This window comes from Pezoporus flaviventris, unplaced genomic scaffold (genome assembly GCF_033815535.1).
Source record: "Pezoporus flaviventris isolate CSIRO_AGI_PZ_B2104156 unplaced genomic scaffold, CSIRO_AGI_Pfla_v1 ptg000063l, whole genome shotgun sequence".
Taxonomy (NCBI): Eukaryota; Metazoa; Chordata; class Aves; order Psittaciformes; family Psittacidae; genus Pezoporus; species Pezoporus flaviventris.
In genome coordinates this window covers 3,338,855-3,362,087 of record NW_026892611.1, presented here as the reverse complement: position 1 = coordinate 3,362,087, position 23,233 = coordinate 3,338,855, and the positions used below count along the sequence as shown (strand labels likewise).

Genomic DNA, 23,233 nt, shown 5'->3' with positions numbered 1-23,233 from the left:
CTGCTATGCAAAGCACAGGGGCTAACCCACAGATGGGAACTGGTGCATTCAGAGGCTGTACTTCAGCATTCATAAAGGCTGAGTGAGGCACCAAGCCTTTGTCCTTGCAAACCCTTCAGAACAGGACAACCAGGGGGACACTGTGACTGATTACAGGCTGCAAGGACGCTGACTTTGGGGCAGCTAAACAGAGATTAACACCACCACAGCTGCTTATTTTGGAAAGAAGGGAAGTTCAGCACAGCAGAGAGCGGATGATTTAGTGCTATTTCCACTTAAAGATCAATGGATGTCTGATACAACTGAAGGCCACAAACTTAATTTGACACAGTGGTTTTAATACCTTGCCAACAAGAATTAACGGGAAAGCCAAAACTTCTGAGCCATGTGTGGCTGGTGTCTACGATTGCAATACCTGAGCTATCCTTGAGATGGTGCAAGTGCCACGCTGCTGCCTGCCTGCTGCAGTCATTAAGGGACCAGGAGACAGAAAAAGGAAAGTGCTAATTATATCCCAGTGCTTTCCAGTGCTCAGACTTTGTTTTCTTTTCAATTGTCTGGAGCAAGGCTCTGAAAACTGGCAATAACTTCCAGCAAAACCGCTGCTGCTCCAACCATCCGCTATTCTTAGTTGTCCCCATTCTGCTTTTCCACTTGTTTTCTCCCAAATCTGTCGCCTAACCCATGGCACTATTTCACTGACTTGTGGGTTGTGACTCTTTATAAACACATGGTAAAGTCTAGGAATGAAGAAATCCTGGATGAAAAAGCTGGAGACCCGGCATGTGTCAGAGGCTGAGTGAGAGATTTTGAGGAGCAGCAGGAAGAAAGGAAATCACTTGTTGAGCTTACCGAGGCAGCAAAGCGCTTCTAAGAATCAGTGTAAAGAATGCTTTAAACCACAACTAAACCTTATTTCTTTGTTAAAATAATGTAAATATTCAGCAATAGAAGTTATTCTTTCCAAGCCATTTTATTGTCATCAGATCCCAGTTTTTTTCCTACCTCAATTCCCAGACCCACCTGCAAACTCGTCATTTACTGATTTCCTCAGAACTTCCACCCTGTTTGCTGTCTCCATCATCATCATCATCCCCATCCTGTTATTTATAGCTGGAATAAGAGCCAGCAAACCTGTCCCTTACCAGGAAAGCTTCCCTCCTTCTCCCTCTGCCTTCATTGGATCCTGCTCTTTTGAACTGATCGGAGCAGGCAAATGTAGCCACCCACCTCTAGGAGGAAAACTGAGCTGCAGCCCTGGTGAAACATAAAGTTTATTTGACTAAAGTGACGCAAAAATTCTCCAAGAGCTCTTTGGCAGCAGATTATCTGGAAATCAGACCATGTGAGGGGGACTGGTGTACAAAAACCTCCCCAAGATGCTGAGTTGCCCACAGGCTGAGCTCCCGAGACCGAAGTAAATGTGGGTGAAGGTTACTCGAGCTTGGATAACTCCAAGGAAAGTGCTTCAAGCCGACCCAAACGACAGGTACTTTATGATGTTGTTTTTATCACTGATTTCTGAGGACTTTATGAATTTAGACAGACTTTGAGACGCTGTCTTCAGAGCTTACCTTCTGAAGCAAGCAGATAGCAGAGCTTCATTAACTTCCACTCCTTATTGCCTCTTTCAGCTCTAGTTATGAAGTCTGAACTACTAATAACAGTCTAGAATGCGCACGCTACGTTTTGCTTCTTTTTAAATCAGCTTTTAAGGTCTTAGAGTATTTCTGTAGCTTTGGGGAAATGTACATCTAACAAAGGGTTTTGGTGAAAGTTTGTTTTGATTTTGTCTTAAAACTTTAATGCTTTTTCTTGCTTTTCTGCTGCTCTGATGCCCTACTCCCTCTTGCTCAGGCACTTGTCCAGCAGTTATGAATGTTGGGAGTCAAATGCCTGCAGCAGAACATGTTATGACAATCTGAAATTACAGTTTTCACAGTCCCCATAACTGCATTATGAGCATGAAGTTTATTTAAAGTTTACAGAAAGGCATTAAACTATAAGGAAAAATAAGCAGAATCTGAAGGGAAGAAATCAATGCAAACTATTGTTTATTTTATACAAAGTAAGTTTTAATAACCATATAAAGTTCTATTTTAAAAGGTAAACTGTTCCAGCACAGTAAATTATCTAACTCAATGGGACAGATTTATTATCAGTAATAAATCTGAAGAGTATGTCATATATAGATTTATAGTCAATCATGTTTAGTGCTGAAACAACTTGCTTGCTGGTTAGCTTGCCAAGTAATATGGAAGTTTAAGTGAGGAATGCCATGTAACTGGATATATAAATAGTCATGGAAAACATGTTTTGGTGTGGTAAGAAAGTCTGGGGGGAAAGGATCGTGCATTTACTGGATCTGGATTCTTGGAAGCCTTGTGGGATTTTTTTTCACGTGGGTTTTTAGCTGCCAGGCATTCACCAGGGAAGGTCCAGGCACTTGGACCTCATCTTCTGGTGCTATCGATGACTGAATTGATGGTAGTTTTCTCAGAGAGCACTTTGTAAACTTGGCATAAAGCAAGTGTCTGTTGTGGTCCATCTTCTAATTGGACAGGGTGTGCTGAGTCGCAAATGGTTATATAAATTAAGGAAAACTGCCCTAAAACTGGAATTTAATAACCCCCCTAAATTATTCCCACACAAGGAAATGCACGGTGTGTATTTAAGCTCTTTCCTGCTTTCCCCCATGGAAATAAAGCCCAGCCAGTTTTCATTAGGAATTAAGAGCCTAAAGAAATGTTAAGTCTGTATCCTGTTGTCCTTTGTGATGCTGGTGTTTTAACTCTGTTCCAAAACTGTGTATCTGCAGCTCTGTTGATCTGGCAATCTGTATCATAGATTTTACACAACATAACGAAGCCTGTCTGTGGCACAAGTGTTTCATAAAGAACTTGGAGCCTGTATAAAGGGGCTGTAATTTAGAGATAGCTGTTAACAAACCTCCTTCAAAGAAACATCATCTGGAAACAATGGTGACTGTTTCTTTACTTCCTTTAGGTCAAAACATTACAAACAAGTACATGCATGCAGCCAGGCTTTGACTTGCATCTGCAAACAGGTCTCTCACTTCAAACACCATGCCTGTTAATTTGCCTGTGCAGAGTTCCATTAAGGAGCTCTGCTCTATTTGGTGATATTTGCTCCGTTATGACTTTTCCTTCAAGTTTATATAAATAATTTGAGGAAGAATACAAAGGGAATAGCATTCCCTCTGCGCTTATCTGTTTCCTTGCACTACATGTAGCCACTTGAGCCACAAAATGCATTTTCTCCCCCTCCTCCCTGTTTTTTAAATGTCATCCATCTGGCAGCATTCCCACTACAACACAGCATCTGTCTTCTCAACACATTTTTAAAGGTAAATTCTCTTTCTTGCCGACTTCTTAATTTCAGACTGAAAGATGGACAAGATGGGGACATAAAAACTCACAGCACAGGTTTATATTCCCCCAATACTATTCCTTTCAGAGGCATTATTTTCACATCTTACTTGTATTTAGCCTTATCTGGGAATACACAAGTTAACTGGAGACAGTTTGTTACTTATGCCATTCTTACCTTGGTAAGAGCCTTTTACTCTCCCACTATCTCAGTGGGACTACTTGTTGAGTACAGTTCTATTCTGTTTTAGTAAGAAGCAAGCCCTTGGAGAACTGCAAATACTCAGATATAGGATCTAAGTTGTCGTCTACAAGTTGCAGGTGTCTTATAAAATACCCATTAGTGGTGTGCAGAAGTACCCAATCCAGTTACACTTAAAATGACTGGCACCAGGATCAGACCTGCTCACTAGAGCCATTAATTTCAGTGGGTTTTGATCACTCTGTATCAAAAGTCAGTTTTGATTGTATCCAGCTAGACTGCAGAAGCATAGCTAAAACCCAAAACCCTGAAGAAATGATTTTTCTGTTGTTGAGGGTAGTTTAGACATCAGCTTGCACCTGCTTTGCACCAAATACTGCTGGTTACAGGCAGCCCTCCCAAAGCTGGGAGTCTGTATCTTCTACTGTGTATTTATGAATATCAGGCTTTGAAACCTGAAATGGAATCTGTCACACTTGCTATTGGCTCACAAAGGAAACAAACTGATAGAAAAGGATATCCTAGGTGCTCATTTTTTAGTGACATCAGTATATACAAACACAGCCAAAAAGCAAAGGGCATTTATTTTTTTTGCATTATGAACCCTAAGCATGGCTTGTGTATGATACACAGCAGGTAAAATGAATCCTAATCTAGTTTCAAGATTTAATTGGCTGAAACTTATTTTCCAACAACTCCTCACAGCATGGGCACATCAGAGCTATCCCAGAATAACTTTGATTAAAGGGTTAGTCCTGGCCTTCAAAACCTCCTTCACACCACACTTGCAGTAAACCAGGGATGCACCAGCCCACAAAAGCCTGTTAAAAGGACCAATCTTTACAAGGTTCTCACTGTCACCCAGGTCACCTCCCTCCTGTGCAAAGACAGAGCTGCCTGTGTGAACAGCACCTTTATTCCAACGTGTAATCTGCAGTCAAGCAGCTACATAATTTTAACCATCTTAAATACTTTGTGATAAAACCAAGATTTAGGTCAAGGTAACAGGTATGTGTTATAATGTTTGGTTCTGTTTGCCAGCAGGGTGAGTTAACTTTTTGTCTCAGAGTTCAAAGCACTTGAATTCTTTGCAAGTGCTAGCATGTGAACGGGCAGAAGTGGGGCAGATGGAGGAGCTGCGCGAGGGATAGACATGGGTTTTGCTGCAGGAACTGCTGTAATCCAGTGAGTAGCTGGCACTCCAGCAAGCATTGGCTCATAAAAGTAGCACATGAAAACAGAATGTAATTTGTATGATGCAAAATGCATGCAAATATCCACATGTTGCAAGTTAGAATGTATTGGATGGTTTGGAGACAAGCAATGAATCTGCAGTCACGCAGAGTGAGGCTGAACAAACCCTTGTGCTGAGGAATTCAGGAAGTCAGTGCTGCCCCACCTCAAATAAAGTATCCTCCAGGTGACTCAAGGCATTGAGATTTGCTTTCCTTGAAGCATCTGGTATTTGCTGTACCTCAATGTAATTGCCTTAATCTCCTGGACACATCAATCTGCTCCTTTAAAAAACACAGAGAACAGGAAAACCGTTTTGCCTTGAAGCGCTAGAAGGATTTTGGTTTACTGCATGGCAGGACATTAAAAGAGAGGGATTCCCACACTGCCACGAGAGGTCACTGCGTGCCTCAAGAACTAAACAAAGCGATGCTCCTTCGGTTGTGCAGCTCAGGGAGGAGCCGGGCCCCAGGACAGGGATGGATGTTCCTTGAGGATTGCTTTGATAGAGGCAAAGGAGTTGGGTTTGTGCACCAAGGGGCATAGAGGGCTTTGACATCCATAGTGCTGGTTCGAGTTTAGCTCGAGTGGGAGTAACCAAAAATGATAATTTAATTAATATTTGGCTGATGTGAACTGCGTTGGTGGCTCCAGCCAAGCTCGTAGGAACATATGGCTTCAATTAGCCAGCCTAGTGTTTTCAGCAAGCAAGCAAAGCAGGGAATAGCTGTGGAGGATGTGCTGTGTGTTAGAGGATGCTTCCCTGGAGCAGGGCTGAGGGTTGCTCTTCTTCTGTCACTCTTTGACTAGGGAGGAATGCAGTTCACAGGGCTGGCACCTCTCCTGTGCTCCTGGACAGCACAGCATTAGGAAAAGAAAACTGGCCTTTAGAATAATCATAGAATCCCAGACTGGTTTGTGTCGGAAGGGACCTTAAAGCTCATCCAGCTCCAACCCCTGCCACGGGCAGGGACACCTTCCACTAGAGCAGCTTGCTCCAAGCCCCTGTGTCCAACCTGGCCTTGAACACTGCCAGGGATGGGGCAGCCACAGCTTCTCTGGGCACCTGTGCCAGCGCCTCAGCACCCTCACAGGGAAGAGCTTCTGCCTAAGAGCTCATCTCAGTCTCCCCTTGGGCAGGTTAAAGCCATTCCCCTTGGCCTGTCCCTGCAGGCCCTTGTCCAAAGCCACTCTTCAGGTTTCCTGCAGCCCCTTTAGGCACTGGAGCTGCTCTAAGGTCTCCCCTTCAGGAGCCTTCTCTTGCAGCATCTCCATGAGCTCCTCTAAGCTCACTCCAGAGTCTCTGTTCAGAGCTACTGGAGGGACAGAAGGTGCACACACTTAGGACTGCTCAGAGGAGCAAAGACACATCACATCACAACCAAATGAAGACACAGCGAGCTTGCTTTTTCTTCTTCTGTAGCAGATTATGCTGGCGATAAGAAGCCAATGTGAATTTATATAAGAGCAACCTTTGCAACAGCTCAGATGGAAAATAAGTAACAAACTGCCCTTTCTTACATCAGTCACTATCATCATTCTAGCACCTGTAACTACTGAAGGATCGGTGCATGGAGATGAAATGGAGGGCAAAATCCTTCGCTATTGGTGTAATTTTCCCCTGGGTATGTTCCCTAGTGATCCTAACACACTTCTCAGCCCCAAGAGCTTCAATTCTGCAGCTGTTTGTGCTGTTTGTAGCAGTTACAGATATTTTTTTGTTTGAGTTGTAACAAGAGGGAGAAAAAGTCCATTCTCCCACAGTTCTTACGCTGTAATGAGATCTGACTCTCTAAATGCTGTGTTTTCATGTGCCAACTATACCCCTGTGAACACTGCTGTTGAGTCTGTCACTCCAGAGATTTCCCAGGGAATAGTTCAAATTCCAGCTGAAGCCCCCAAAAGTTCCCACATAATTTTGCATATTTTAGGCTGAACTACTGAAAATTCTACATCAATATTTCAAATAATGTGATATTTCTTCCCTGTGGTCTGCAGAAGACCAGAAGGAGCTTAGAGCTGGATAAGACAACGGTCTTGATTGTCACAGATCCAGCAAATCAACAATACATTCCATGACCTCTCCTCTGTAAAGGAAGCACCAAGAAGTATTTATGTGCAGAAATGAAGTGTTTCACAAATACAGTAAGGGTTTAAGTCTCAGGTATGGAAAACTCAGCCTCATGAGATAATGCAGCTAAATCAACATCCTTTACTACTTTCCCATTTATGAGTAAGAGGTGTAAAGTCCATAAGGGCTCAGGTTACTTTTCCATGTTCCTACCTTATTTAACATGCTCTATAGGAGAGCAGGATTGGCTGTGACCTTTCCTAGGATTCTTATGTTACCTCCAGTGGTGGTAGGACTGTTCTCATCTACATAGGCTTTTCTGGGATGGTTTCAGACTCCAAAGCCATTCAGATTTTATAGCCTCACAGGTAAAACAGAAACTCCTGTTCTTCTCAGTAGTATTTTTCTCTGGAACTCTGAAGATGTTTCAGTCTTTGTGGATGATTAACTAATGGTAGCAAAGTACTGCTCTAAGAAGTCAGCATTAATGATGCACTGCTTGCTATATGATGAAAAGAAGAACTGAAGAACTAGGTATTTCTGAACGTCATAAACACCTTCAAGTGACTTTCACCTCAGGACCATCCTCCTGTTTACTCTGCAGCTCGATAGCTTTCCTTCTCTTTCTGCTCGCTCTGATAAGTATTTAGGAAGAGGTTTAACAAACTGTCTTTGCACAAGGATGAAAGCAATGAGCAAATTCTTTCCCAATGGTTATAAGTGAAATAAAGTAATGCTTATTCTTCTGCTAGCACGTGACAATGCTGTTCACGGTGGTAAAAGGATTTGAAAGGAAAAATTAGATGTAATTATAATAATCTGTGTAGCTTGTGTAAGGCTTTGCTCGCTATAAAGCAAGGTTACTGCCCCAGGGAATTTGCAGCACAGAGAATCAGCTCCCATTTCAAGAGTAAAGGCAGCTTTTATGCTTTTTTTAAGGGCATTTGACTTCCCTAACAAACGACCAGAGAACAAAACCTGACCCACTGGCCCACAGTTCTTTTTCTGTTCTAAAGGAAAATCTGTGCTGTGCACTTTCTTTATTTGGGGATGGTTCGTTTCCCTTGTGTTAGGCTCCCAGCCCACATGAAGAGGGCTGGGATAGCCAGGGGTTCTCCCAGAGTCTGCTCTTTGCAGTCGTACCCACTGCCCTTCCCGGGGCTGGAACCACAGTGTTAGCAGATCCAAATGGAAAGCTGCCTTTATTTCCCCAAGGATTTAAATAAAACTGGGGACAATTCTTGTCCTTTAGACCCACACATCAGCTCTTACTCAAAACAATCAAATTGAAGTTTTCTGATCTTTTTTCCTTGCTATTATTAGTGCTGACAGCCTCAAAAGTCAGTTTGATGCAAAACAACTGAGATTTAAATACTTACTTCAACTTCCATTTAAACCTTCTAGGTGTGCTGCTAAACAGAGCAGAACCTGTGGAATTTCTGAAGAGAGGTGATCCTGAAATGTAATTTGTATATCCACTGTTATGTCATATTTGTTTCACTAATTCTTTTCCCTTCATACTGGGTGAACCTAGAAATTGCCACAGGATGAGTGGGTAAGACACAGGATGAACTTATGAAACTGAAAACACAAGCCACACTAAACTCTGCCCTCAGTATTGCAACCTGGGAGTCCCACAGCCTCCCTGGGCGTGAAAGCAGGGTTCAGAGGGGAACGTGGTACCAGAAGACAGTGGGACTGTGCCTGCCAACGATGCACAAAGTCCAGCAAACCTGCCCGAGAGGTTATAAACCAGGTACAGCAGCTTCTGCTGCAGGAGAGGATCACTGCTTCCTTCCTTTCTCTGTACTGAATATCCTGGATTATCTGCTAAATGATTCACACTGCATGCTGTGATGGTTCATTACTTCCAAAAGTATTTTAATTACAGAAACTCTCAGTTGTAACTTAAAAGTTACAGCATCAATAAGCCCTGTAATGGATTTTTAACTATTTTCATTTCTTAGATGGTGTTTGTGCCTTCAATGTGATGGATTTAAATATGGAAGAGGAGTTCTAAAAGTGCTGGGAATAGGCTGGGAATAAAAGTGTGGGAAGACAAGCCACAAGGGGACTCTGCTGCTGTCTGTGTGCAAGTGATTGGAACAAATCCTGGTGAAAATGGAAAAAAAGGCAACGGGGAAAGAGACTGAGCCACTGACTTGCAAGAAAGATGCCTCAGACTGTAACAAAGGAGAAGACTGTAAAGAGAATGGACTTCTGGTCAGGAACCCTAAATCTGCCCTGCGGCTGGTGGAGGATGGCAACAAAGTCCATCCCAGCCAGGGTGATAAAGGGCAGGCAGCTCCGATCTCAAATGGCTATTCAGGGGGGCAGAGCTCTGCTCCCTGCAACAGCATGGGAGAGGCAGAGGATGCCCAGTGCACTGCCCCAGCAGCCACCACCACCACTACAACCACCACTTCCACCACCTGCGGAGCAGAAGGCCAGCAGCAGCTGATGGAGCTGGAAGACAGAGAGACCTGGAGTAAAAAAATTGACTTTCTGCTCTCTGTCATTGGCTATGCAGTGGATCTGGGGAATGTGTGGAGATTTCCGTATATATGCTATCAGAACGGAGGAGGTCAGTGACTAGTTCTGTGTGCTGTTCCTTAATGCTGAACTTCCTGCTTGTAAATGGATGGGTTAGTGGCTTATTTTAGTATCGTACATAACAAACAGCAAAGGGAAAATTACTTTGCAAGCATATTGGAAAACCTAAATACTGGAATAGAAGAGCTAGATATTAACATGGAAGAAAACTAGTAAGCAAGATCTAAAATGTCAGTACAAACAGAAGCCAAGAGCCAGTTGGGTACAGAACCATGTTCCAAGAGAACAGACTCAACCCCTGTCCCAGGGAGTATTTTAGAATCAGATAAACCAACATGTCAAAACCAGCTCATGAGGAATGCAAAGCCTTCAACTCACTGATGTATCAGCCAAATCATAAATCTAATCAAGGAGATCTTGCAAGGGACTTTTGTCTCCATGATGTAACAAAGGCATTTTACTGAAGAAATTATTTCACCTGTAGCCCACCTCTCTCACAGTTGTAATGCATTGTAGCCAGTGCAGTTTTGGTGAATCCTATGTATACTTGCTATAGAAATGCGAGACATTTGGCCTGAATGTTGCTTGTTACTCACTTTACTAAGTAGTTACTCTTATGAGAAATCCCATGGTAATTCAGTGTGGCACAGTGGCTAGGAAGGGGGTATGCATTTTGCCTGTGGGATAAAAGGAATTCTTGTGTATGGAGTGCTGGTACTGTTGGAAGAGAAGCCCTATGTAGAGTTACAATAACCTGCTTTCTTTCTTGCAGGGGCATTCCTCATTCCTTACACAATTATGGCCATCTTTGGAGGGATTCCTCTCTTCTATATGGAACTAGCACTAGGACAGTACCACAGGAATGGGTGTATTTCAATTTGGAGAAAAATATGTCCTATATTCAAAGGTAAAGAAGGGGAATGGGAAAATACTGGGGACTTCCAGAATAACTGGAAGAGTTTCCTATAAAGGTGCAATTTCTTAAATAAATATTAAGATCTTCTAAAGCAAAGTAAGGCTTGTTCTACACAAGAATTTGGCTTTACAAAGAAAGCTTTCATAAAGCTTTATGTCCACTTGCAGACGTGTGTGCTCTCATATGTATGTATGACATGCAACTGTCTAACTGATTAGATAACCACTGGGTCCACGTTCTCTGACCCAAGCCTGGAAATACTCAATAATAAACAGAAAATGTAATTCATAGAGTGCAACATTCCTGAATCCAAGGGGAAGTTCAAACCAGGAAAGCATACAGATCTACTATTTCTGTTACAAATAAATGATTCCCTATCTTCACCCTGGTCTGTCAATTGCTGTCCTACCATAGAGTCTCTTTGAGTAAATGGGCCTGTCCCATATGCTCATTTACTCTTGCTCCCAGGCTTGAAGCTCTGGTCCTGTCTCTTATTTACTGAGAGTGCAAGACGCCTATTTCTAAATTCCAGGAATTTGGGAACAGATGGGAGAAAACCCTATATAAGCGTGTCCTGTCTTGCTTAAGGATGCTTTTTTGGAATCAGAGCCTGAATGTTTCTGAAGCCACAAGAAATTCCACTGTTGTAAATACTTGAGAGGGTAGTGTACCTCCTGAGAGCTGCCTTAGACAGTTACTAATTGTAGTTGATATGGTAACAAATTCCTTCCCTTTGTTTTTGGCCTAAAACTTACACTTACTTCATGTAATTATTTCCTGCCTTACTAGGAATTGGCTTTGCCATCTGTATAATAGACCTTTACGTAGCCTCCTATTACAACACCATTATGGCTTGGGCCTTTTACTACCTCATCTCCTCCTTCACGACGGAGCTGCCATGGACTAGCTGCACAAATGCCTGGAACACAGGCAACTGCACAAACTACTTCAGCAAGGATAATGTCAGCTGGTCCCCACACTCCATCTCTCCTGCAGAAGAATTTTATACGTAAGTGCATGTAAGTGAGGATGGTGATATCAGGCAGACTGGTGGAATATGTAGTTTGGAGGGGGAGGAGGGCTCCTTATTAATGGGACCCTCTTCTGAAGTATTCAGATCACTGAATACTTACTTGTAGGTGTGTGTAAGCTTAGGGTGTATGGGAGGGTACTCTGTATTCTAGATAAAGGGGTCCAAACCACTGTCATCACTTATCATTTATCGTCACTGTTGCACCATTAACTAGTTAAAAGATAAAAAGACATGACTGAAGGCTACTTTTCAAGGCCCTACGACTACCTGCAATGCTCAGATGACAGTACAGGACTTAACATCAGCTTCTGTTAAAAAATATCTATACTTGTGTTTTTCTTTCCTCTTTCAGACGCCAAGTTCTACAGGTGCACAGGTCTGATGGGCTGGACGACCTGGGAGGCATTAGCTGGCAATTGAGCCTCTGTTTATTGCTAATCTTCACCATTGTATACTTCAGCATCTGGAAAGGGGTCAAAACATCTGGCAAGGTGAATGCGAAAGCAAGATGAATCAACATGGTACAGTATAGTCTAGCAGCAGTTCTAAATGAGCCAAGTAACTTGACAGAATGATCTGAGATTGTCTTCATGACAGGGATTAGAGGCTTATGGATTTGGAAAGCACTTGGTGTGGAGTGACTGCTACTGTTACTCAAGTAATATGTAACAACAGTAAATCACACCACTGTTCTCTGGACCAGAACAACTCTGCTGAGGGAAAGCATGGGTATAGATGTGCAAGCTGCCTGTTCACAGATCCTCTGAAGAAGCTCACATGAGGATGTTACAAATGCTAAGAGCTATAATAACTTATTATCACTGTTAACTTTCTACTCCTGGCAAACACTGTGTTCCTGTTTCCCCTCACAGGTGGTGTGGGTAACTGCCACATTCCCTTACATCATACTCTTTATCCTGCTTGTGAGAGGTGCAACATTGCCCGGGGCTTGGAGAGGAGTCCTCTACTACTTGAAACCTGACTGGCAGAAACTCCTGGCCACTGAGGTAAAAAACCATTACAAAAGGGTAGAGATTTGCTGTTTGCCATCAGCATGTATACACTTCAATGTCTCTTTTCAGCTCAGAGCGTGAGTAAACATATGTCTTGGTGTGGGCTTACAAGCCCGGCTTCATGCTCTTGTTTAAAGTCACGCTATTCTTTCTATAGTTATAAAGATGTTTTAAAGATTAGTATCCACCATCAACTCAGCTTGAACTAAGAGCAGAGCTCCCAGACAGGGGCTGAACACAGTTAGTGATGTGATTAGATGGAAAACAAGCCACTGAACAATTTCTCACCAGGAAAATGGTGACACTGAGCAAGAAGCTGTGATTGCTGCTACACTGCAATAAATCCCTTGATCTTTGACAGCCACACTGAGCAAAGTGAGTTTCCTAAGCCCTAACAACAACTCTAGCTGCAGGATTTTTGGCTGCGATGGGATCATTACACAGTTGGGCAGGCTTTTCCGCAGCCCAAGTGTCCACAGTTGCCTGTATTTATACAGTAAATAGTGCTGGTTACCAGAGTGGTAACTTCCAACCTCCAAGACAAGATCTGGCAGATAAGCCCAAGGAAACTCTGTAGCCACCAACTAAAATATGACCATAATGCATTTAAGTGCCTGTAGAGGAGGAATAAATCAGTTAGGCCTGCATAGACCACCAAGATTCAAAAAGAAAGGAATGAGGACAAGACTGTGGCAACCAACAAACCCCAGGCATTCCAATATCTGATTCAGCTTTGAACTCTGTGGATGACAAGTGGTCCATCAGGCTCTAGGCTACACTTACTTCACTGCCTATGAAAGTGTCTAGTGAGGAGGGTGATGGAAAAAGCCCAAAGCAATAAATACTACAAATATAAAGATTACAAATTCTAATGTTTGCAAGTCTGCTGCTGCCCACCTGATAGGGAGAGTTGTGAATGAAAAGGAAATGAAAAGACACCAGTCTCTGATAAAGCAGCATCTCCAATAAGGGACCACATCTTCAGAAAAAGCAATAAAGGGCATTGATATTGTATTGGCTGCATCTGAAGTGAGGACAGCAGATCACAATCTGTGTGCTGGACGGTGACAGAGCTCTGTCTGTGGGTGATACGGGATGGCCTCATACGATGGAAGAGAATATTAGAAATGAGATGTAATGAACTCCATGGTTCAGTCAAAAGAGGATAAATGAATGAGGACTTTCACCTTTGGAAACAGGACTGATACTGTACTTTAGGAACACTACTCATTAAGGCTGTGGCCACTTTTCAAGTACAACAGGCATTTCATAATGAGATCATCACAGTTGTATCTGAGTCCCGAGGACTAGAACTGCACCCACACTGTCAAATGCATTTCCATATATCTAGGAAAAGTCTGGGCAGTGATGATCTACTAGGCAGCCTGGAGGACACACAGAGAGCACAGAGAGTTTGGAGGAAGATGGGCCAAGCCTACTGCAAAATCATGGATAGGAAGTTCTCATGTTAAACTGGTTGCAGGCAAATCACTGTGAACTCATCTCAGATGCTGTCAGGAGTGAAACTACCAGTGAGCACTCGAGACAGTGTAGAGACACAATAAGCACTGAATAGGCACTAAAATGACAGTGGATATTTACAACTCTCACAGATCTATGACAAATATTTGCATTCCAACATGCTTTCTTAACAAAATGTGTGTTACATCAGGAGTAGGAATACAGGCAGACTAGTGAGACGGAGTTTTGTAGGGCTAAGGGATATTCTGAATATGCCAAACTCATTCACTCTGGTTTGTGTCATTTTTTCCCTTGATCTTCACTATTTTTCAGGTTTGGGTGGATGCAGCAGCTCAGATTTTTTTCTCCCTTGGTCCAGGTTTTGGGGTCCTATTGGCTTACGCCAGCTACAACAAGTTCCATAACAACTGCTACCAGTGAGTTCTACCTGATTCTATAAGTCAAATTGAATTTAAAAATGTAACTGTGGCTATTTAAGGAAAAGAAACCCAGTGCTGGTGAAAGGCACTATTTATAACTTGGACAGAATAAAATTGGATAACTTGTATAAAATAAAATTTTCAATTCTTTAATATTCTTACAGTAAATCCTATTTTTCTAAAACACCAGCGTACATCCAGCATTCAACCCAGTGTCAGACTGATGTTACAGCAACCGTTTAGAGTTTGGGGTTGGGGGTTATGTTTCTTTCTTTCAAATCTACTGCTTGATTTTTCCCCTGTATTCCCCTAGTTTTCCTAGGACTCCATCCAGAACACTAACTCACCCCATCTGTAGTAAACCCCTCTTTCTAGCAGATGCCGATTCCCTGACACGAGTTAGGTCTTCTGTTGCAGAGATGCTCTGGTTACCAGCACCGTGAACTGTGTGACTAGTTTTGTGTCTGGATTTGTCATTTTCACCGTGCTGGGATACATGGCCGAGATGAGGAATGAAGATGTATCAGAGGTTGCCAAAGATACTGGTAGGTTACGTTTATATGCACATCTCTCAAAGTGCTTCTAAGATAGAATATAATCTTCTAGGTTGAGAATAGCCTCCTCACAGCAGTAGCGTGCTAACAGTTATCCTGTTCTAATATCAGGACCCAGCCTCCTCTTCATCACGTACGCTGAGGCCATTGCAAATATGCCTGCTTCCACCTTCTTTGCCATCATCTTCTTCCTGATGTTGCTCACGCTGGGATTAGACAGCACGGTGAGTACACAGCAGTGCAAGGCAGTGAACCTCTCGGGTACCTGGTGTATAGCATCACTCTTGCCAGCATCAGAGGAAACAGAATTACAAATACTGCACCACCACTAAAGGGTTTAAAGCAGGATTGGCATCTCCATGTGTCTTCTGTAAGACAGCAGGCATTACCTAAATAGGCTTAAATAAAATTAAACAACTTGTCAGTGTCATACTGTGGAAATTAGTAACTCCTTCCAGCAAGGCTGAACTCAGGCGATTTCGCAATCTTGATTCTCCTGAGCCACCTACAACTTACTGGCACCCTATTCCTTGTAATACAGCGCTTCCTCTGGATGGTAGGCATGTCCTACAGATCCACGAAGACTAAATCCCCACCTTGAAGAGTTTAAAAGTTCTGAAGCCTGTCTAAACAGCAGTTACACAACTCCACAGGCAGAATAAAGCACCACTGTTCCAATGCTTTAAAGCTCCTTTAAGCATTGAAACATACTTCAAGGCAGGTAACACTGCCCTCTATTTTCCAGTGACTTTTCCATGCTTTTCAGTTTGCAGGACTAGAGGGAGTGATTACTGGAGTCCTGGATGAATTCCCGCATGTCTGGAGCAAGCGCAGGGAACTGTTTGTCCTTGGTCTGATCATCATTTGCTTCCTGGGGTCATTAGCAACCCTGACATTTGTAAGTATTTCACCCACTCCTCAGTTTTCCTCACTGGCAGGTTCCTGCTAATGACATCTTTGAAGAGAGTTTTAAGGAATCAGATTAAATCTCCAGCCTGTTTTCTTTATGCGTTAGAAATGTGTTTGTGGAGTGAAATGTGAACAGTAAATCTCACTAGGAAATGTGCTGCAAAGTGATCCTTTTGCAATTCAGCACAACTCTGATGTGCTCCACATCAGAACTGATGCAGCTGCTCTTCCAGCTGCTCCAGGAACAGGCAACCTTCCACATTCTCTATGTGGCTTACTTCTTGTTCTCCAAAGCCCCATGTTTAAAAATCATATTAATTGTTATTCTAATTTTTGCAATGTTTAAAATATTTTTTTTTAATTGAACATACATCTGCTAGAAAATGATGTGATTGCCTGCTGCTGTTCTCCAAAAAATTTCTAGCAACGGATTTCCTGCATCTTCCTCATAAAATCAGGCCAGAAATCAGGATCAGTCACACCAAATAGTCCCTGTGGAGCTATTTTCACAAGAAGCACAATTCTGAGTAATGAGTTCAATGATCATATGGAAGAAGTAAAAATACTTGGCTTTTGTGTCACATTTCACTCCACTTGCTCTTTTATGTGCAACTTCCTTCTCATTTAAGGCATTTGCTGCAAATAGACTTAGCTCCTCTCCAAGACACAATGCTCTTCTCTTTCATGATTCTAGATCCCAAAGAAAGCAAAGTAACACCATAGTTATTTGGTGTTTGGTAACTGTGACTCATATTGGTGAAAGAAGATGCCATCAGAGAAGGCACGCAAAAAGCCATCCCATCAACCCCCATCAAATCCCAATTGCTCCTTAAAATCCAGCTAGAACTGCCAGTGGGTTCAGCTTTAACTCGTCTGCGTGGCAGCCCCACTGGTTCATAGGGAGGGAGCAGACCAGCAGCACGCTCAGGGAGTTCACTGCCAGGACCAGCCATGCAGTGACAGAACTGAGCGACCCGTCTGGGAATGCTCTGCTCCAGGTGGAAGCAATAATGAAGAGCAGTATGAGCAGATTCCCGTCACTGGATCTTCGGTTCCCTGATGATGTGGTCTCCTTTCCAGGGAGGTGCATACGTGGTAAAGCTGTTTGAGGAATACGCCACGGGGCCGGCTGTCCTAACCGTCGTGTTTCTGGAAGCGGTCGCTGTGTCCTGGTTCTATGGTACGCCTATTGCCATGCTGACCCATTTGCAGTGTTAACCCAGCCGGCTGAGCTGCTGCAGCCTGCTATTTCCTCTGTTCAGCAGACAAGATCACCGGTGTCTCCAGAAAAAGTTTACAAACTCACTGATTACTAAATCCATGAGAATTAACTGTTCTCTGACGTGAGTACACAGACATCTAAAAGCAACAAGAGCGGTAATGCAGAATTAAGGATTTAATATAATTAAGACTTACAGAAACAAAACAGTCTTCCATGATGGAGTCTAGATTTACTTGTGTATACGAAATGCTGTGCATCTACTTGCCCAAGACTTACATCTGTTGTTACCACTCTCCTCCCACTTGTCTCCACAGGCATCACCCAGTTTTGCAATGACGTGAAAGAAATGCTAGGCTCTGCCCCAGGCTGGTACTGGCGAGTTTGCTGGGTAGCAATTAGTCCCATCTTCCTTTTGGTGAGTTTTCTTTATAGCTTTTTCTTTCCAGCACCAGAAAATGACCACTGAGCAATGCTGCTCCTTTGACTTCTAAAAGCTTAATTACAGAATCTTCTGGTGAAGGTCTTCAGTAGCATTTTTTGTTAAATCAAAAAGGCTCAAAGAGTGAAAAATCCAATGCAAGGTCTTGTTACTAAATCACTGTTTTAAGGATTTTTGTTAGTAAGACTGGGTTCTCCACCCCTCTGCTGAACAAAGTTACTCTGGTTTGTTGCTTTATGTTTACCTCAGCAAAATGAGGCAATAAGAGATGATGATAAAATATACTGCCTGGGGAGGAAAGCCAAGATAAGTAAATATACTGCCTCAGCACCCGCTGACTGACAACACTGGAATATTCCACTTAGAATTTACAGCAGTTAATTACAACCTTTATAGATCTGTAATTCTGAGTTGGAAGCACTGTCCCAGTGTTTGACTTGGCAGGATTATCAATAACATTTTAACATAAAGTGTTCATTTCCTGATCCAAAATTAGTTCACGCTCTCTTTTATTGCCACTAGCCTTAGCAGGAGCAGAGCAGGTCAAATTGGAGGTTATAAAGCACAGAATGTAGGTGTAAGACCTACAGAGTGAACTCCAAACACTTGTAATGATCAATGCATCATTAACAGATTACCATTTTATTACCCCTAGAAAATGAAGGGAAGAAAAGGCTATAAATTGGGGTGACACCACAAAGAATTTTTATACTCCTGTCCTCTTTGTGATCCTAAGGCAGTAAAACAAACAGGGAGGAACATGGCTCTGGTGATGGGGTTAGCAGGCAGAGCCATTTGGATTCTCCGCGGAAACTAAACTAAACTAAAGGAAGCCCAGAAGGCAGCACATTATTTCTGTATGGAAATTTTGCTGTTAATCCTGATACTCTGATGATAGAATCAGATGTCCTTCCAATGCTAGTCACAAATATTATTCGTGTGATATTAAACTAAAAGTATTTGTTGTTTCACTAGACAGTTTTCATTCATGAAGGCTATGCACTGGAAAGCGATCTAACAGCATCAGTCGAGCTGATGCCAGAATGCTGTATCCAAACTAGTATTAACAGTTGTAAAAGCTACTGAAGAACTGAAATGCTCTGGAAAAATATCACAGAAAAGCTAAACTGTGTAGAAATAAGTAACAGTGGAAAAAAAATAGAATCTGTATAGCTTATCACAGAGAAAACTGACAGCCAATGTGATTACCACAGGTAAGTACTCTTAACAGTGTTTGAAAGAGTATTCAAAGGGGCTACAACCCAATAAAGAACAGCATAAAGCACCACTACAGGGGCTGTGAGTTAAATTCAGACTAAACAGAATTGACACTGATCATAATTAAATGTAGGACAAGTGGCAATGGGAAACTCTGCACATCCCATTTCTGGTGGCTTAAAATTAAGATGAGACCTTTCTGGAAGGCATCCTTTGCTGGAATCAAGTTATAGAGCTTGATAGAAGGGCAACTGGATGAAATTCTGTGCACTGGTATCAATCAATCTGATTCTGTCCATCTAACATCTTTTTTTTTTCCTTTAAATGTACAAGTGTGGTCCTGAATTGTGTCTCTAATGCTTCTCAGGCAACAGACACATCCGTGTGTATTTACGGAATAAGTAACTCATGGGAGTCTTTTTACCTGGCTCTTTCAGCACCTGGCTGGGCTATAACACTGAAGCACTCGAGCTCCTTTAAACGTTCTGAAGGAAAGTCTGGATATCCAGAAGTGGTTTGGGGGGTTCTTTAGTTTTGGGTTTCTGGTTGGTTGATTGTTTTTTTTAAATTCCATACTAATGTCATTTAGGATTTTTTTCACTGACAACCTTTTAATCCTACTCGTGATTTTTAGTTCAATGCTATGCTGGGATCTGGAATTGCTAAAGTAAGTGTCTGCCATTAAAATACCAGATGGAACAATCACACTTTCCCCTTTTTCCTTTCCCAGTTTGTCACTTGCAGCTTCCTGTCCAACCCTCCTGAGCTACGGCTTTTTGATTATAACTATCCCTACTGGACCACAGTAGTGGGTTATTGCATAGGAACCTCTTCTGTCATCTTCATTCCAATCTACATGGTCTATCGGTTGGTCATCACACCAGGAACATTTAAGGAGGTAACGATGATGCTCTGTCACAAGTCTGTGACAGCATTTTTGGGATTTACATTTATGTAATTACCAGATCAGAAGTAGTATGTTCAGTTGGCTCAGGGTATCCAAGTGAACTGCAAAGTCCTAAAGCATTAATACTTCCGTCACACTGGTTCAAATTATATGTTGCAAACAAAAACAATACTGTGTACTTCTGTAGCACCTTGTATCTTCATAGTGCTGAGATGAAAGAAGCCTGAAACATCCTTGCGTTGTAGTTCATGAGGTGTAACTCAAACTAAATTCATATCTTATTATAAATCTCTTTCCAAATGGCTGTCACATTATGTATTACCTCTAAAATCAATTGATTTCTAATACTGATTTCTCTCCAACAGCGTATTCTGAAAAGCATTACTCCAGAAACAGCTACAGAAATTCCTTTTGGAGACATCCGCATGAATGCAGTATAAGCTAACCTGGGGGGAGCACAAAATGTGACTTTCCTCATCCTCTCCCCCACCCCCCCAAAGAATTCAGTTTCCAGATAAGACAAGAAATGGAGGAGTTTTCCACGGAGATGGCATCACTGACAACAAGCATCTGGAAACACAGTGCCTCCAGCACATATATCCAAGCAATTCAATGAAATCTCCAGTGCACTTCTAACCAGCCTGAATTGACAGAGAGCCAACGCATACTGGGAACACACGGCTGTCTGTGTGCATGAGAATACCACTACTCCATGCTCTGGGGCTGTCAGAAAGTGTGCATGGCTGAGTAAGCCACTAAAGGACAAGTATCAGCGGGTAGGATTAGGTGTAGAATCCCAAGTCTGTGGCAGTGCTCCTGTATCTTTCTCAATGTGATCGTTTGTACTGGGCAATGTCGTATTCGCTTTTAAGGTTCTAATTGCTTAAACTACATTGAAAAATACAAAGATATTTCTGATAGCCATAAATGTATGACTCAAGTAACACAGGGTTTTATAAACTAGCCAAAAAAAGTAGCATACCCATAGGTTTGTAGTGAAGTAGAGAGAGGAAGAGGAAACTGAGGATTCTGAGCAGCACCATATGCAGCTCTGCGTACATCAGCACACACGGTTGGTGGCATTATCCTCCTTTTCATTACCAGTGTCTGTTCTTCCTTATGTAGTAAGCACTACAAAAGCATTCTTTGTAATGTGGTAGGCTTCACTTTCCTTTAGACCCAATCAAGCCACAAAAACTCACCACGGGTTACTTCACCCAACACACCCAAAGAAACTACAGGCCAAGAGTGAGCATTTTTGAGTTCCGATGCCAAAAAGTGTAATCTTAAAGATCTGCCTCCCTGCTTTGCTTAGTTTTGTGTTTTGTTCTGCATTTTTAGTTTGTTTTTAATTTATTTCACACCTACAATTTGCTGGAGCCTGTGGCTCTTTCTACTCCTTCCTCATACAGAACTGAAGTTTAGAATACTCCTGTTGGCTAGCTGACTATAGTACATTTAACAAGCTACACAAACCTACTTTGAAGATTTATTAGCTCATATTCTAATGTGATCACATTTGGGTTTCATCCTCAAGAAGAAAAAGAGGTGAATTTTGTTTTAACAAGAAGCTGGGTAGAGTTCAGCGGGACTGATTCTCATCAGAACTATTTCTATTACATTTTGAGGCAGTAATACACAAATTAACTTTCAGGCACATACAAACCTCTCTATATCAGATGCACGCACTCCAGATGTAACTGTCCTTCAGGCTGACTGCAACTGCCAAGTCAGCTGGAGGACAGCACTTCTGCTGCAGGTACATGAGAGTTTGGATAAACCCAAGTAAGCATCATTTATCTAAAAACCTGCATTCTATTTTCACTCTACCATTGAGATATAACAAGTAAAATAAATTAGAGGATAAAAGTCTCTTTTGTACCTCGTGGCCTACTTAGGTAAGAACTAAGGTTATATATACATTCATAGCCACAGGTATTAAGAGACTTGTTGAAGAGTTACATCAGTACAAAGTACTCGCCACGTCAGAAGAAAGCAGTGATGGAGTCTTCATCTTCTGAAACATTTTCATCGCTTCCACCAAGGTTTGTCTCCTCAGGTGTGCAGACACCTCCTGGAGGAAGCTCTTACACTTCAGCTGCTGACTTGAGTTCACTAAACTTTAGGTCTGCAGCCCAACCTCCAACGAGGGAATAAATAACTTCAAGGGACAAGGATTGTTCTTTTGGAGCTAAAAACAAAATGCACCTGAACTATTTTTAAGAAGGGAGCATGTTCTTTCACTGCCAACAGGAAAACAACAGATGTGTCTTACTGTACAGTTACAGGATACTTTTGTAGCTTATCCCTCAAGTATATCGGAAAGCCGTTTCCAAATCTGACTCCATTTTAAGGACAACAGGAACAGTTTGGGAATTATTTTAATATTAGAATGCCATTTAATTATTAAGTTACCAATCAGGAAAATTACTCTTGTAATTTTTTTTGTTATAATAGAAATTTCTATTATTTATTATATTTCTATTATAATAAAAAAAAACAACAAACCATAACAGATGTAAGATTGCTGAGGTACATGCTGAGGTATGTATCCACCATCTAAGTGTGGGAAGTAAAGGAGAAAACCCTACCCAGCTCCTTCACTCTTCAGACTGGTGGTGAGCTACTGATAAGTGAGTTTTCTCCTAAATGGGTAAGTATTTAAATAGGTAAATCTTACAGATGGACTATGTTTTGCCAGATTTGACGCTGTTTCATGCTAGGCTCCTTTAACAAACCCACACACACTTCCTCAAACCAGCTCCAAAATTCAACTTCCAATGTTCGGTCATTTTCATACACCCACGTGCAAACACCTCTTCAAACAGACATTTTGCAGCCTTCTATTAGCAAGGGTGAAGGTGGGGACAGAAATGGTTGAGTTAAATAGGAGCATTATCTGTTTCGAAGCCAAAGTTTCTCTTTCAACCCTCGCAAACAAACTGAAACTGGGAACATTATTTCTAGTGGAGTAATTTGCAAAGTATCAATTGCAGAAATCCCTATTTCATGTGCAACACTACAGATGTTATTCCTTTGTAACAGCATTTGAAGATGCATCTTTAATTTGTACTCTAAGACACTAATACACAACAGACATTGTCTCTCTGGGTGGTTTTAGCACCTCCTAAGAAATGCCACTGTTTTCTAGTGGACTAAAATCAGCCAAGAAGCCCTGATGTTAATACAGTCCTGCAACAGCCAGTGTAAAACAGGGCACGGTCTCTCAGTTGACTAAACCACTCTGAGTACAGATGTACTGACAGAGGGTAAAAGAGTTTTAAATCACTTGGAGATAACAGAGCAAGACAGACATGCAAAGACACAGGAGAAATATTTTTAGGAACAAATAGTCCAGAAGATCACTGGTGATGTTAGATCTTTGCTCTCTTTTCACTAGAACAATCCAGTCTGAGGTGCTTATGGGAATGGAGCAAGGAAGCCCTCCAGAAGTGGATTTAAAATGCTTATCTTTTCCCGAATACCACAAACATTAAATGCATGCATGTTTTCATTCTATAAAAGCTGAACTTCCAAGGCAGGTTAGCCCCCTTTATTTTTTGTTACATGGCACACCTGTGTCAAGTTTTCTGTATCTTCTGCTGACAAGTTCATTTGTCAGTGTCTGTTTAGCTCAGTGGCTGGTATATTGAGAAACAGATTTATTTTTACA

At 42.0% G+C, this 23,233-nt stretch overlaps 1 protein-coding gene across 2 annotated transcripts; it reads left to right on the top strand.

The window, feature by feature from the left end:
* Positions 1-891: 891 nt before the first annotated feature.
* Positions 892-22,004, top strand: SLC6A4 (solute carrier family 6 member 4). 2 transcript variants are annotated; one of them, XM_061470183.1, is made up of 14 exons: positions 892-1,489; positions 8,863-9,479; positions 10,221-10,355; positions 11,154-11,373; positions 11,750-11,888; positions 12,270-12,404; positions 14,205-14,308; positions 14,729-14,856; positions 14,977-15,089; positions 15,632-15,763; positions 16,855-16,954; positions 17,311-17,411; positions 19,384-19,551; positions 19,926-22,004. In XM_061470183.1, the coding sequence occupies exons 2-14, from the start codon at positions 9,017-9,019 to the stop codon at positions 19,998-20,000; spliced, it is 2,013 nt and encodes a 670-aa protein (XP_061326167.1). In that variant the 5' UTR covers positions 892-1,489; positions 8,863-9,016; the 3' UTR covers positions 20,001-22,004. The 2 variants fall into 2 exon arrangements, with proteins under 2 accessions (XP_061326167.1, XP_061326169.1); XM_061470185.1 differs by lacking the exon at positions 892-1,489 and adding an exon at positions 2,401-3,367.
* Positions 22,005-23,233: the final 1,229 nt, after the last annotated feature.